This window comes from Anguilla anguilla, chromosome 10 (genome assembly GCF_013347855.1).
Source record: "Anguilla anguilla isolate fAngAng1 chromosome 10, fAngAng1.pri, whole genome shotgun sequence".
In the NCBI taxonomy this organism is placed as follows: Eukaryota; Metazoa; Chordata; class Actinopteri; order Anguilliformes; family Anguillidae; genus Anguilla; species Anguilla anguilla.
The window spans coordinates 31,139,787-31,156,063 of record NC_049210.1 but is presented as its reverse complement, the minus strand read 5'-3'; the positions used below and the strand labels follow the sequence as shown (position 1 = coordinate 31,156,063).

The following is a 16,277-nucleotide window of genomic DNA, read 5'->3' as shown; positions in this document are numbered from 1 at the left end:
TACACAATCCTATTTTAATAAAAATTCACACCCTCACAGCCTCACCCACAATGTGTGAAATTTTGGGATAAATATAACCTTTACAGTGCTAGAAGCTCTCACATACAGTTTAAAGCAATTTCATATGGGCTTAATTTATATGTAATTTCTTTAAATAATTGTGTATATTGCTACACCATTTGTTTTTGTTGTTGTTATAATAATAATAATAATAATAATAATAATAATAATCTTTTTTTGCAGGGCTATGCACTTGATGTCCCTGTCTGATTGGCCTAGTGTACCATTAGTTTTAAATAACCATTTCAGAGCTAGACACATTCAAGCAGGATTCATTTTGAGCATTATTTCTAGAGCTAATATGGTAATTCAGCACACAGTGGTAAAGTAAAAGTCTGCAACCACCCCCTGACCCCACATTCCCAAATTTTTTAACAAAAAAACAAAAAAAAAACAAAAAAAAAAACATCTACATCTAGCTTCCTATAACAAACATCATCATTTTCATTTTTATTTTGAACTAGTGAGTGAGCGAACTGTTTTCATTTATTCAATTTGCAGTGATAATAACTATAGGTGATGAATGAATGAACGAATTAATGAATGCAACATAAATGTATTGCAAAATGTCCCCCGCTTTGTTCACGACAGGGTTTTCTGTGAGTGCAGCCTCTCAGTTTCTAACCCAAGGCGCCAGCTTTCAAGCCCTCAGGCTCGCCACCGGATATGAAGTTGCCCCCTTTTGATACCTACAAAAAACAAAAAGCCTGTTTTCCTATTAGACTCCATTCATGTTTGACAGAAAATTGAACATGTTTCCACTCATAGTCCAATCTATGCTATTTTAAATTTTCTTTTCATTATTTTAAGGTCCAATTTTTCCCCCGAGCACAGAAAATTATTGATGTTTTGATTTCATTACATTATTACATTACAGGCATTTAGTAGATGCTCTTATCCAGAGCGACTTACACAACTTTTCTTTTTTTTTTTTTTTTTTACATAGCATTTTACATTGTATCCATTTATACAGCTGGATATATACTGGAGCAATGCAGGTTAAGTACCTTGCTCAAGGGTACAACGGCAGTGTCCTACCCGGGAATCGAACTTACGACCTTTCGGTTACAAGCCCAGTTCCTTACCCACTGTGCTACACTCCGTCCTGAGTCCCAAAAAAGAGTCCTCCGTCCAGCCCCTCCGTCCTTTCCCAAAAAATGCTGTCATATCTTTGCACCCTCGTAACTGCGCATGTGTTGAGAAAGGAATTGTGAGCTTTAAGGGCTGTTTACTAAGGCTTTTTTGGCCTTTTCTAAACACATGCACGGAGGTGACAAATGAAAGCATGGAAATCACACTTTTCCCCTTCTGTTTTGCGTAACATATAAGTGCAACGTAAGGGCCACTCACAAGCAGGCAGCTGAGAGCATAAAAAGCAGCAGGTGAGGGATGCACTTGTGGTCTGGCGACCCTGATCAGAATTTACTAATGAATTATCAATAAATCATCATCGCTTAAAAGAACATCACTTAACAGTTGGGTATAGTTGGTTACTTTGAACAGCCACATTTGCAATACAAATAACGATTAACACAATTTAGATTATTGTTAATACACTTTAATAATAGAATTTGCATCATTTGAGACAAAACTTGTTTGCAAACAAGACAATACTGCGATGACCATGATAACTGTCCTTTGAAAAGGTATGACATGGCAGTCGAAATACATTTGAATGTGGCTAGCTCTGCCATGTTTTACAACTCTGGTAATGGCATTACACAATGTAATGCCTGCTGGGTCAGCACTGACTTTTAAGCCAGCACTAATTTCCTCATTATTGAGGGAGAATCGGAGGCCCAAATAGTCACTACCTGTTGCTGAAATTTGTCTCACTCAGTTCAGGATTATCTTTTGTACAAGATGGTGACTCTTGTGAACGTGCTAAATGAGTGTTAGTGTATAGGCGGAGTGATTAGGAGGTGAATTAGGACCTGGGACTTGAGTATTTAGATAGTATTACCTCAACATACAGTGCAGGGTTGAGAAAGCAAGCTGAACTCCCCTTCTATGGCAGAAGGTTACGAAAATGTATAGCCCATAATAAATACCTAAAACAGATAAAACCATGCATGTCCTGGATCATAAACTAGACCACAAGTGTGAAAATCTGTGGTGATGTGCAGAACTACTAAAGATCTATGGAGCAAAAAGTAAGCAGTGTATCCTGGTGTCCCTTAGTGTCTCCAAATATATCCAAAATTTCTAAATTGGGTTTTGCTGTAAATCATAACACAATCATATATTTCACTACAAATCAACTGTTTTGACACATGAAACTCACATTTTCATCTTGTTAAACTGGTACAGTTGAGGCCAAAAGTTTATATACACCTAGGCTAAAGACATTCAAACTCAATTTTTCACAACTCCACACATTTCATGTTTCACACATTTCATGTGTTAAGTCAATTAGGGTATCTACTTTATTTCCATAAGAGGTCATTTCAAAATAATAGCTAAAAGACAGATCTATTTCAGCTTTTATTTAGCATATCAGATTTTCAGTGGGTCAAAAGTTTACATACACTGTTAGTATTTGGTGGCATTGCCTTTTAATTGCTTAACTTGAATCAAACACTTGGGGTAGCCTTCCACAAGCTTCTCACAATACTTTGCCGGAATTTTTGCCCATTCCTCCTGAACTGGTGTAACTCAGTCGGGTTTGTGGGCCTCCATGCTTATTTAGTTCAGTCCACAAATTTTCTATGGGATTCAGGTCAGGGCTTTGTGATGGCCACTCCAATACTTTCACATTGTTGTCTTTAAGCCATTTTGTTACAACTTTGGAGGTATGCTTAGGATCATTGTCCTCCTGGAAGACCCAGTTGCGCCCAAGTTTTAACTTTCTAGCTGATGTCTTGTGGTGCTGCTTCAGTATTTCTATATAATACTCCTTCTTCATGATGCGATCTATGGTAACATGAAATGTGTGGAGTTGTGAAAAATTGAATTTGAATGTCTTTAGCCTAGGTGTATGTAAACTTTTGGCCTCAAATGTAATTGCATTTGTGGCACTTCATTTCTACCTATTTTATGAATATTAACCAATATAAGTTAGTACTGTAAACGGCACAAGTGTCTTGTTTCATTTAAGCCATTTTCAAAATCTCATAATGTCTCTGTGATGCTCACATCTGGAGTTATAAAGCCTTAAATAGAACACTACCTTCAAAAGTGAGGATTGGCCATATTTACCATCTACACTTATATAGGGGTTAATATATTCAAACCCTAATTATTACATAGATGTACTAACCTTACTTAATGGGTATTCATGTTACAGATACTATGTACACCTGTGTTGTTCTTTGACTGTGTGAAAGAAAAGGATACTGATGCATTACATTTCCTGAATAAGGCCAGTTGAATAACTAATGTTGTTGTGCTTTATCTGTAGATTGTACACTCCTGATCACACCGAGCACAAAATTAAGAACTCATCAGTTTTAGTAAACTGCTTCTCAGCTGCTAGCACTTCACCTACTTTGCAGCAGCTTGAGGAGCCAACTGGTTGAGGGCTGATCTGATACATGGCAACTGAATGGCTCCACCTCTTGGCTAACTGTGGCTATGGCATGCAGCTCTCCAGAGCAAAAGAGAAATTGGTGTCCTTGAAGACTGACAAAATTATTTTATCTGCAATTATTAGTAAAAATGTAAATTCACTATAGACCAGAGACTGTAGCTATGGACATTATAAAATGGTCTTGCAATTGTTCTGTTTTTCACCTTTTCGGGGTTCAATTAAAAAAACACAGAAAGTAAATGCACAGAAAGTGACACAACTGCTAATTTTCTTGGTTGCCCATTTTTATTTGTTTTGTACAATAAATATATATTTTTTCACCATCCCTTAGAAGAAAATATGATGGCGTTTTCTGGGTGCACTGACAAGGATCAAGTGATGCATTAAGTACCAACTCTCCCAGTGAAGAATTAACAGGCCAACATGTACTTTGGTTCCGTTGAGTGCACTAAGACAGGATGTATGGAAACAGCATTGGCACTTCCACTATTACTTATTTTCAAATAAGCTAGGGACAGAACTGCACATTTTTATGAACAGAGTTGTAATGTCTTTGGTAATCGCGAATGTGCCTCTAATGTTCAACAACTGAGCCATTACAATGCACCACTTCATTCAGACAATGCTCCATTTCATTTGACTTAGATTATTTTCCATTTAGAATCATCCCACTCTTAAATTTTCCAAACTTTTAATGTTTTTTTGCCCCAAAACAGAGGGTTTACTTCTCTGCCAAATCTATTTAACCCAATGCTTTAGTGTGGTCAGTGTTCTGGAACTTTAGTAAATGACAATACATTGCTCCTTCCTCCAAATTAAAACCAAAGGATGAAATTGCCAATAAGCAGATGGCACTATAGGGAGGGTATACAAGATACACATTGCTAAAAGAAAATGTGCTTAAACAGTATCAACTGATTCAAAACATTACCTGTTTTGTGTTATATTTTAAATATAGATATGACAAAAATATGAATAACATAAATATAGCTGGTAAGTAACAGGGTGCCTGCACTAAGAGCCTCAGTAATGGAGGGGTGCTGATTCTGATGGGTGTTGACTGTGTGACATTCTCATACATTCAGCCTAAAAAGTATCAGTCCCTTGTAAATACACAGCACTGTACAGTATTTCATTTAAAATCAGTTCTCCACGCATGAAGTTCAATATAGAACACTGTAAACCTGGTGAAAGAATATCCCTGAGATAAGTGGAGAAAAGTTATCACCAAATCGTTTGCATTAGCCCATTAGCACAACTGAAACTTGTGTTTTACATATTTGTGAACCCATTCTACATATTTGCGACGCCAGTCTACATATTTGCGACTCACATTTGACATATTTGTAAATCCATTTTACATGTTTGTGAAACCATTTACATATTTGTGAAACTCCATTTACATATTTGTGAAACCATTTACGTATTTGTGAAATCGTTAACATATTAGTGAAACCATTTGCAAATTTGTGAAACCCCATTTACAGATTTGTGAAACCATTTACATATTTGTGACTTTTGCTACAAAAATACCTCCACAGAGTGTCAGCTTTGTATTTTCAGATGCTGTACTGTTGCCAAAGTCCAGTAGCCATGTACAGGGTGGTCAACTTGCTGTAATTGCAAATAAAAAATTACACCATGGAAAACATTTGCACTAGAATGGATTCAGTTTCTCTATCTGAACTGTGATGGTATTCAGTTGCAAGTGTGCTGTATGCTTGACTCTTACCTCTATTTGTTGTCGCTGTTGCCATTTGAGTCAGAGCTAGCCCTCCTCAGATCATTAACAATGTCAGCCTTGTCCTGGATGAAGAGCTGGATCTAGTAAGAGTACTACAGTGTAAGTTTTTTTAACCCATTGTTGTTCAACGTTAATCAAGTATTTATTGAAACCGTTTGCTCAATACTATTTGAACCATGCAATGTGTTCCATTTTGAATGGCCAACTGCAAAATTTTCATCGGTTTGGGAGGCTGGCATGGTAGTGCATCTGGTGCATTTAGATTTTAGACACCCAGACAAACAGGGGACTTACTTGGAACAAGTTAGCCAAGAGTTATCCTGACAACTTCTCTGCTGTCTGGCTGAAAATCTGGCCACAGCTGGCTCTGGCAAAGTCTGAATTAAAACTAGACTGCATGGCATGCCACTGCACTCAGCCAGTGAAGTCCCATGCAGTGTGGTTTGTTTTAATGTTCCACTCACCTGTTCCAGCTGCTGCACAGTGTCCTCAATGGCTACTGCCTTGTCCTGGCCTGTCTTCCCACCCATCATGTGGAAGAGATTAAGGGTCACCACTTTTATCTGTCCCAGCAGGAGGGTCTCCTTAGCTGCAGTGGACTGGATGTGGTTCCAGGTGCTTTCCTGTTTACCCAAAGAAAGACAGGATCATTTCACTAGCTTTCAGACAGGCATGCGTAGCCTACATAAAATGCAAAGTAGGAAGTGTTAAAAAAGTGGAGTGAAAGTCACTCAGGAGTTGCAGGGGTTCAAATCATTTATAAAAATTACATCATAATCAAACAGGGACCTTGACGGAATGTCCCCTAATGTTACCTAGGTCTAAGAGCATTTTATGAATGTCTGAAGGTCACAAGGGCGACCAGTCTATCTCCCCCACATGACCTATAGGTTATATTAATGATATAATGAATAATAAAGAAAATATTCGCTGATAATGTTATTGCTCTCAATGTAAATTAGAGAAGCCACTTCTGCTGTCAGTGGAAGTGAGTGGTACTCATGACGGGGCAGAATTGACTGTGCATTACTGGGTAGACTAACTAGCTAATAATCTGAATAATTTTGTTGAACATAATTTTAATATTTATTCTTTATCTATCTATGCCTCATGGAAAATTGATTTGCTAATCTTTGCTCCCTGTGTGTACTGTTCAACCATTTTTTAATTTTTGTTTTAATATACAGCAACAACTACTCATCTTTGTTACAATCCTCATAGAAGGTAATGATTTCAAACAAAAGCTTGACAGACTCTGTAGTGGTTAGACTCTGGTGATTCGGCAAGCTGCAGGATGGCTCGGAACACGCTTCCAGAAATAGAAAGTGCCGAGAAAAATGGGAAGGAAGTGCAAATGAGATGCTGATTATGCCATGAAGTTATCAATGTTAGGAATTAAAATCAAATTTTCACCCAGATCTTTGCATTGTCATTTTTATGATCTGATTTTCACCCAGATTTTTGCTGCTTTTTTTTTTTTTTGCAATTTTTTTGCTTTTTTGTCAACTGATTTTCAAGTGTTTTTAATATTCAAAATAAACACTGATAAATTCCAGGATTTTTAATATTTTTTTGGAAATTAAAAACTGAAAACAAGGACACTTATATGTAAAATAAAAACCAACTTTACAAGTATAAGCCATTCAATTACAGTGCAGTATGTTTCCTGGCATGTGGCCTGCAGGGAAGAGACCCCGCCAAAGACAACTGGAGGAGAAAGGCTGACATAAAAGTAGAATCATTGCACAGTATTGCTCATCTCTTGTTCTGTATAGTCATGATACAGTGAGGATTCAAGCTCAGGCAACTCTGGTAACCAGGAAATGGTGAGTACAATTGGCCATTTGGAGCACAGAAACTACGACCCACTTCAATGTTCTGTGGACTAATTATGAATCATAAGAAGGGGGTCTATGGCATCTGTAGAATGAGTATGGGACAGCAGCTGTTTTCTTGGGGGTGGGGGGGGGTGGGGGTGGGTGGGGAGGGTTAGGACTTACCCATTTGAAAGCCAGCATCCGGGTGCGGTCCAGCTGGGTCTGTAAAGCTGACAGCTGGTTATTGTGATGCAGGACCAGATTGCCCTGTTCCTCCACAAAGCGGCGCAGCTCCAGCCGCAGGGCTTCCCTGCGCTCCTGCCCCTCACTGTCCTTCTGCAGCAGCTGGGCCCTCGTGAGCACCAGGGTGTCAGTGCGGCCCAGGAGCTCCCGGATTTCCTCAAACTGCAGACAAAAGAGAGAGCATTAATCCTCAGGCAACATGTAGCGGTTGATGAAACACAACAAGAATATCAGCAAATGAGACTGCAGGGATGAAATATGAATAAATTCCAAGAGCAAAAGATATATAACAATCCAATACAATACATGGTACTTTTGGATTTAAAAAAAGAAGTGTTAAAGACAGGAATACATTTTTCAACTATGAATAAATGATGATAATTCTAAAATTATTCCCCAGGTGGCCATGGAAAAAGGCTTTTTGCGCCAAGAAGTGACTTTTCTACAGCCTGCCTGTCAAGCCATAACAGAACTTCCTGAATTTATACCTGGTTATGATCATACTGGACAGTGAGCTTCATGTTTGGAGCTCATGTTTCAGCTGAGTGAGCTCCATGTTGGGAAAAAACAAGATTGGCAAATTAGTTTCCTAAGAAGTACCTAAAAGAGCCTGCAGAGTTCTGGAAAAAGGTCTTGTGGACAGATGAGACCAAGAGTCACTTGAGTGTCCCAGAGATTTCAAGAGCAAAACATGAAGGCTAAAAGGAACTGCCCAAGATTCAAAGCATCCCCCCCCCCCCCCCCCCAAATCCATGAAACATGGTGATGGGGGTGTTTTGATTCGGGCCTGTATGGCGGCCACAGGTGCTTGCCCACTTGTCTTCACTGATGATGTAACTGCTGACAGCACCAGCGGAATGCATTCTTAACTGTACAGAAGCATCTTTTCAAGCAGTCATTGCATGCAAAGGATACGTGAGCAAGTATTAAACATGACAACTTTCATTTACATGACGTAATACTGTATGTCGCAAACATTATGGTACCCTGAAATGGGGTGGTGTAAGTATAAAAAGTGCTGTAATTCCTACAAAATGTATAAAATATGCTTAACTATGTGAATTGTTTGATTACAAATCTAACATTGTGGAGTACAGAGCCAAATCAAGAAAACAAAATGTCTTGGTCCCAAACATTACAGAGCGCATTGTACTGTATTCCCAGCAAGGATGTGCATTCTCATTAAAGCAGCACAACTTAGATCACATTACATTAAGTTCAACCACTACTTGATAATACTACTGACAATATCAAAACAAATTCATGGGGAACATTAAGAATAAATATTTTGATTCCGAGCCAAAGCTCAGTATTTAAAGGTGACATATCCAAGACATTTTATGATCTGGAAGGGAACAAAGGAATAATTATTTTCTTTTGTTTCATTCCCACATAAAACTGCAGTAAGTTATCTTTTGGACAATGGTGCTGATAACACCATGCCAACCACTCTTTGGTAGGTGGTAAGACCAACAAAAATGTTATGATTTCTTGTTTAAGTAAGCTAGCTTTGGTTAATCAGTTAATTCACATTGTACATGCTATATGGGTTGCATCACTGGATCTCCGCCAAAAGGACCATTTATCTGAAGGACTAAGCACAAGCCTAAGCCAAGCACAGCCCCAGAAGTTGGGTGGACTTATCACATCAGTGCCATCCTGGTCATTCTCATCAAACCATCAGGCTATAGCCCTGATATGTGAGGTGATGGCATGATGAAGAACCTGAGTCAAATATGGATACCCTTCCAATGGAATTGTTTGTTTAGTTTGTGTGAAAAGTTTAGCTGTAACCTGATATCAATAATTTGCTAAGCAAAGAGATTTTATAAAATATGTTTTTACCAATGTATACATAATATTCATTATATCTGTCAGTAACATGGCTTTACATACTGTATATGTATATATTATACTGAAATTTTTGAAGAGACACTACAAAAGGAAAGACAATACACTGATGCTGGCCTCATGTGCACTGTCACCATATTATTATTATTATTATTATTATTATTATTATTATTATTATTAATAATAATAATAATAATAATAATAATAATAATAATAATAATAATAATATTATTTTGGGATTAGACACATGCAACCTCAACCACAAAGATGTTTACCATGTGTATCCTATATCCAGTTCCTGCTGGATACAACAGTGTGCCTGAAATAGGCTGTAAGGCTAAGGCTAAGGTTAAGTGAGGTGTTTTTTTTATTAACACTTTATTAACAAAAACACCAGAACAGGCAAAGTAGAAGACAAATCACTTTTTTTTAGAATATTTGGGAAAAGAAATGTGCATAAATATTGTCACCTTCTTCGATCTCTTAATGACTTTGTCTAAGAAATTCCAGTAGATAGCATTCCTCTGCACTCTTTCTTCCAGCACTTCTTTCCTGGCCTGCAGAGTGGTGATCTCCTTTTCCAAACGCTCAATCTCCAAGCCCTTCTGGCGAACAAGCTCCTTATCAGTGCTCGCTTTTTTCTTGGCTCGACTGCACTTTGAATCATTCTCCTACAAAGGCAAAAGTAAGGTCTTTCCTGTCAGGGTTCAAGTAGAAAAATGAGTACATGCTTGCACTACCAGTAGATGAGACTACTGCAAGTTCATAATGTCTTGTCCTCAGATTTACCGTACCTGGCTAGCTTCAAGTTCCAAAGGTAAAGCACAAAAAGAGTGGAGAGGCTTGTTTCCATTTTATGCACCTTTGATATGGAACTTCGTCCAACAGGAGACCAGAGAGGCTAAATCCAGAATTAGAATTTTTGCGACTCAACTAGATCTTTACTGTTAATGTTGACTTTAAGATAATTTTACTGTTGCATCTTTTATCAATAACTGTTATTTAACATGCTACATTTTGGCATGTTCTTTTTATACCCTTCTTTTTTTGTAGACCAGTGAGACACTGGTCTGTCTGTACTTACTTTTACTTACACTTACTTTTACTGACTGACTAACTAACTGACAGACTGACTCACTGTTTAGCAGGCTGAAGATTCTCCAAAAGGGGGAGCTAGTCTCCACTGAAACATCAATGCAATGTAGGTAGGTAGGTAGAAAACATCTACTGATAAGAAGTACTTTCAAAAAGCACGTTAAATTCTAATGTAATTTAAAGTTTGGAAACCACTTAGGTGCTAAAAAATTATTAGGCTTTTTAATGCACAAAGCAAATCTAGGGGGTAGTCACTACTCTTACTACATATTTGTCCTGCCTTTTCTTCAAGAACTCTGCTCTGCGAACAGAAGCTGCATCACGTCTCCACCTACAAAGCCACTGCTTTTCACCTGGAGTTAACCCCATCCCTAACATGTGATAAAGTTATATTGTCAGATTCCAAAGTACTACTAAAACATTATTTAATAGTTATTCTATTTTTTAAAAACTTTTGTGTCTAAGGTGATCAGTAACATACCCTAGACACTGTAACACACCATAGACAACTGTACACAAATATGGAAATTTGTTGAAAAAGGCCAAAAGGTCATCTTAGCTAACTAACTATAGAAATGTATAGCAATTGAAATGTAAACTATTAACTATCAGTTATTATTGTACATCAAAAACACCTGTTATGTATTAATAATGAGTAATTCCACAAACACAATGAAAGTATAACAAAAAGTATAAGACAAATTTGACCTAAATTAATTTTTTAAGCAGATGAAAAGATACAGTGGGCTCCAGAATTATTGACACCTTTGATAAATATGCACAAAAAAATGCTAAACAAAACAAAAAGCTAAACTAAAAAGTATTACAGTAAATGACATAAGCTTTATTTTACAACATGTGTAAACTAGTGTGCTTGATTAATGATTCATTGGAATCAACCAAAGTCTTTAATTTTTTAAATAAAAAAAATATTTCCCCAAAAAACAGGTTCCACAGTTATTGGCACCCCTGGTTTAATACTTTGTGAAAACACCCCTGGCAAAGATGACAGCCATGAGTCTTTTGGATTGGAAAACACAGATGTTGATGTCACTTTAGCATTTATGTTTAGATTTTGATGTATGCTTGGAGTTACTGTCCTGCTGGACAATCTACCTATGACCAAGTCCTAGCTTCTTAGCAGAGACAACCAAATTTTATGCCAGAATTCATTGTGCCATTGATCTAAAATAGTGCCCCGGGACCACTGCCAGCAAAACATCTCTTATAATTTTAAATCACATTTAAAGACCCACCTTTTTCCTCTTGCTTTTAGTGCAGTTTGAAGTTGCCCTATCGTTTTCTCCACTCTTAATTTATTTAGTTATTTTTTAACATCCTCTCACTGCGTTTTTAATCTGTTGTTGGTCTTATTCAGTCTTTCTTAAATTGATTTTATCCTGTACTTTTATCCTCTTACTCCTTATTCTATTTATTTTATTGTGTTATATCGTTAATACATGTATTGTATTGTGATGTAATTTTGTTGTGGTTTGTTGTGTTGTATTGTAGTGACTGCAAAGCACTTTGGCGCAACTCCTGTTGTTTTTAAATGTGCTATATAAATAAACGTGAATTGACTTGACAAAATATCAATGATCCATCTCCATATTTGACAGTAGGTATGAGGTGCTTCTCCTGTATGCATTCCTCTTTTGCCACCAAACATGTCGATGGTGTGTATGGCCAAAATGTTCAATTTTGGTCTCATCTGACAATAGCACTCTCTTCCAGTCATAATTCCAATGAGGTTTCGCAAGCTCCAGATCCTTGGTTTTGTTTATTGTGTTCAGTAAGGGCTGTCTTCGTGCCACCCTTCCAAAGATTTAGTTGGTATGGAGGTGCCATTTTATGTTTTTTTTTAGACTTGTTGACCGCAATAAACAAACCAATCTCTGCAATTCTTAAACAGTGATCCTTGGGTTATTAATGGCCTCCCTCACCATCCATGGGGACACCATGCACTTGCTTCCTCTTCCTGGAAAATTTGCAACCATTTCATATGTTTTACACCTTTTTATTATTGCTCTTACAGTGCTAAGTGGTATGTTTAACCGTTTATGTCTTTTTTTGTACCCATTACCAGACTTGTGATGGTAAACTACCATCGGTCTCTTCTGAATTGACAGTTATTTGGCTTTTCCCATGCTGATGGTTGACAAAGGGATTTTGTATGCTTGTTACCTCTGTTTTATTATCTAGTGAATCTGGAAGTGATGGAATGACACAATATAGTTCCTTTGGACTGAGATGAACTAAATTAAGTAAAATTGTATTGCCAATTTCATTTTGTTTGATTTTACTTATAATAATTGTTAGGGTACCAATAATTATGGCACCTATGGTTTTCAGAAAAAAATTGATTACTTAAAAAAACATTGAAGCATGAGAGTAAATGTATTGAAGTAAAAGTATATAGCTTTCCCATATGTTTGAACATAACATATAGATTATTATCTGTATCATTTATTATATGCAGCCTTTTTTCTTCATTTTTATTAAGGGTGCCAATAATTCTGGAGCCCACTGTATGTTTATAGCTCCTTGTCAAGTACAAAAATGAACACGTTTTTTATATTTGCAACTTAAAATAAGTGTTAATTGTAAAATAAATACTGTAGGTAGGTAAATGGATGGGTAGAATAATTTACTATCCCCATGGGGAAATTTCTCTAGCAGCATATAACATTCACATTTACAAACAGACATTTATACCAAGAATCATATAATTACACTAGAGAAAGGGGGGAAATGAACAAATAAATGCAGATAAAAAATACAAATATTTAGGCCTAAATATAATAATGATAATAATAATAATAATGTTGTATGATTGCAAATTCTGCATCGACAACATTATTGCATTCTCTGAGAGGCGCAGGTTAACCTTCAACCACTGGTGTTGTGATTCCCACCTTGAGAATTGTGTCGAATTTAATAAGTTGCTCTTTCATTTGCTCCTTTTTTCCTGTCAGGCTGTCCTCGCGCTGTCGAGCACCCTCCATCCTTATTTGGAACTCCTGAAGAACACAGCAGGCACGGAATTAAATGTAATAACTGAAAATGCGTTAGGATTATGACGATGCAACAAATAGCAATGAAGGGTATACTCAGTTTACTTCCCTTCCCCAGAATCCCCATAAACCCACTCATCATAGCGTTGTGTTTATATTGGGTAAATGTAGCTTTGGCGTGCGTCTTGGTAGGAAAGTTTGAGCTAATTTACTGGTATTTAAATAACTGGCTACGATTTCTGGATATTTCAACAGGCGAGCAGCGTGTAATTTTAATTTTGAGAACCTCCTTCTGTGCTGCGAGCGCTTGTTCCACCTCCTTCATCTCATTCCTCTTGTCCAACAGCCGAGTTGCCCCCGTCACGTGCGCTTCAATCGGTACTGGCAGACTTCACAGTATTACAAAGTAAAAACAAATTAAACAGGCCATTAAAAAATAAATATTAAGCTGCGCGTAAGCACAAACGTTTTTCACTCGTGCGAACCAATTTCGACACTGGAGTTCTGCATTTTATGTAGACTATGTACGTTAGGTCACTCACAACAATAACTAGCCAACTTTTGCGAAGGAATTTAGGCTACACTCTCTACACCAGTGGGCTAAATAGTTGGCTATGGACTATATGGGGAAAAAACATTCACACTCACACTGTCAGTTGATCTTCATAGAACGTTCGGAAGTAATCCTTTAAATCCAAAGCCATTTTCTTTGCGCTTCTCGAACTACGGGACAATTAGTTAACTTGCTGCGTCCGCTCCGGACACGATTCTCGTTACCAAGGTAACAAACAAGTGTGTTGTAACTGTTTCAATGGCGCCCCTGTTGCCAGCCTGTTTGTTGATCTGTTTGGGCTTCAAGATTGCAATGCAGCGCCAATAACAATAATAAATCTGAATTCTAACGTACAAAAATGCTAAGTTACTCACAAATTCAAAGCACTGCCTATATGTCATTAAATCAAACTTGCAAAATACAGGCTTGACACTGACTGTAGCTACTGCTAACAAAACTGGGCCAAGTTACAAGAAACACTTGGCTATCTTTGGTGACACAAATTAAACAAGCCGTATTCCAAAGCAATGCTGCTACCCAATGTTTCCTAAATTATTTAAAGTAACTTGGCTGTGTTTTTCTTTTTTCATTTTACCACATGGTTATTCCAGCTTTGTGTCACATCAAAATATAATAAAAATGGCCTCATCTTACAATCTATTGTAGCCTACATTTGTGATAGTAAAATACTAGATAGCCTACTGTACACATACAAGTCACTGATTTTTCAGATAAGGGACAAAACAAGTTTTAGATATTCATTTTTTAAAATACTAATACTAATACTAATACTAATACTAATACTTGTTTGTAGACAAAGGTCTCTGCTATCAAACCATATAAAGGAACGGGTTTATCATTGCAACACAATATCATAATAACTTAATTTGTGTCAACTCCACCAGACACAATAAAAAATGTGTTATTCTAATCTGTTCAATCCAAAAGGGGTTTAAAGTCCTCAAGTATCTGATAGTGTCCTTTTTCACAGATATGTAAAAACAAGTGCAATATACATTTTTGTTCTGATTTCACACGATTCTGAAAAACCCAGTTTCTAGATTCCTTAATTTTTCAACTTTGTTTTCAATGTTAAGAATATTAAAACAATGGGTCTCATTCACCAATATCTTCCTAAGTTTTTTCTTAAATTTGTTCTTTAGAAAGGTCCTAAGAAAAGTCTACGTCAGATTCATGACGTGTTCTTAAACCGCAGAATTGTTCGCACATGTTCTTAAAATGATGAATCCCATTGTCATCATAAATGGAAAGCGCCGCCAGATGTTCCTAATTAGCATATGTAAACGCCCCACCAATCCCCATAAAAGGGCATGAGACTGCAGGGCCGTGTGCACACACACAAATCGAAAAGAAAAGTTGAGAGCGAAGTCAATAATGCCCAAACGAAAATCTAAAGACGGTGGAGCACCGGACTCCAAACGTAAGAAAAACTTAAGTAGTTCTGAAGTGGAGGTATTGCTGCAGGAAGTGAACAGCAAACGACCTGTCATATTTAGTAGCGTCAGTAGTGGATATAAAATAACACAAAAAAAGATGCATGGGATGCTATTACTCGTTCAGTAAACGCTGCACCCGGAGAAGGGGGCACAACTGATAAAGTAAATAAAATAGTTTGATGTCAAATCTGAGGCAAAAAATAAAAAATAAAAAAATGCTGGTGTGAGTGGGCGCAAGGAATTGCGTGCAACACCCGTTCCTGACATACAGCGACGCGAGTGAGCGAGCGAGAAAAAGTGATTAAAAGGCATTCGTTTCAATCAGACTATCCTGACCTGCCGCGAGCGACAGCGAACTGAGCAGCGATGTTGTTCACCCCTCAAATATTCTTTCGCTGTGTCTCATGTTGAGTGAGTTTTCGCGGCCGTGCATTCAAACGACAAAGCGCTTCTCGTCACATAAATACCGCTAATTAAATCAACCGGCAGTAAACTGCATCGGAGTAAACCCGTCGCTGCACAAAACACTGCACAAAATTTTTTTTGCCAGTCATTTTGGTGGTCACCCCCCTCTGATGGTGTCACCCGGTGCGGTCCTCACCCCCCTAGTGACGCCTCTGAATAAGTGTTCTCTTCTGAGTTTAAAAAGTGTTACTTAAGTGCTTAGTTTGTATTCAAAATTTTAAAATTTGCTTTTGCAGTATAGACCAAACATTACACAATTGAACCCCCCCCCCCCAAAAAAAATTAAAGGTCACTAGATAGCAAAAATTATAACTGGATATAAGTCAACGTCCTTACCTTAGCTATCTATCGATACTTGATATACTACTAAGCTAGCTAGCTTGTGAAAAGTCTCCCAAAAAGAACGCGTATCATGGGGGTAGCTATGGTAACGGGGCACGGTCTGTCAA

At 37.5% G+C, this 16,277-nt stretch overlaps 1 protein-coding gene across 1 annotated transcript; it reads right to left on the bottom strand.

Moving 5' to 3' along the window:
- Nucleotides 1-3,852: 3,852 nt before the first annotated feature.
- cfap73 (cilia and flagella associated protein 73) lies at nt 3,853-14,142 on the bottom strand. The gene is made up of 8 exons (XM_035435855.1): nt 14,002-14,142; nt 13,640-13,742; nt 13,255-13,359; nt 9,715-9,915; nt 7,334-7,555; nt 5,798-5,956; nt 5,322-5,413; nt 3,853-5,203 (listed from the first exon to the last, which is right to left on the bottom strand). Exons 1-7 carry the CDS (start codon nt 14,055-14,057, stop codon nt 5,324-5,326), a joined length of 936 nt encoding a protein of 311 aa, XP_035291746.1. The 5' UTR covers nt 14,058-14,142; the 3' UTR covers nt 3,853-5,203; nt 5,322-5,323.
- Between the last annotated feature and the right edge of the window lie 2,135 nt (nt 14,143-16,277).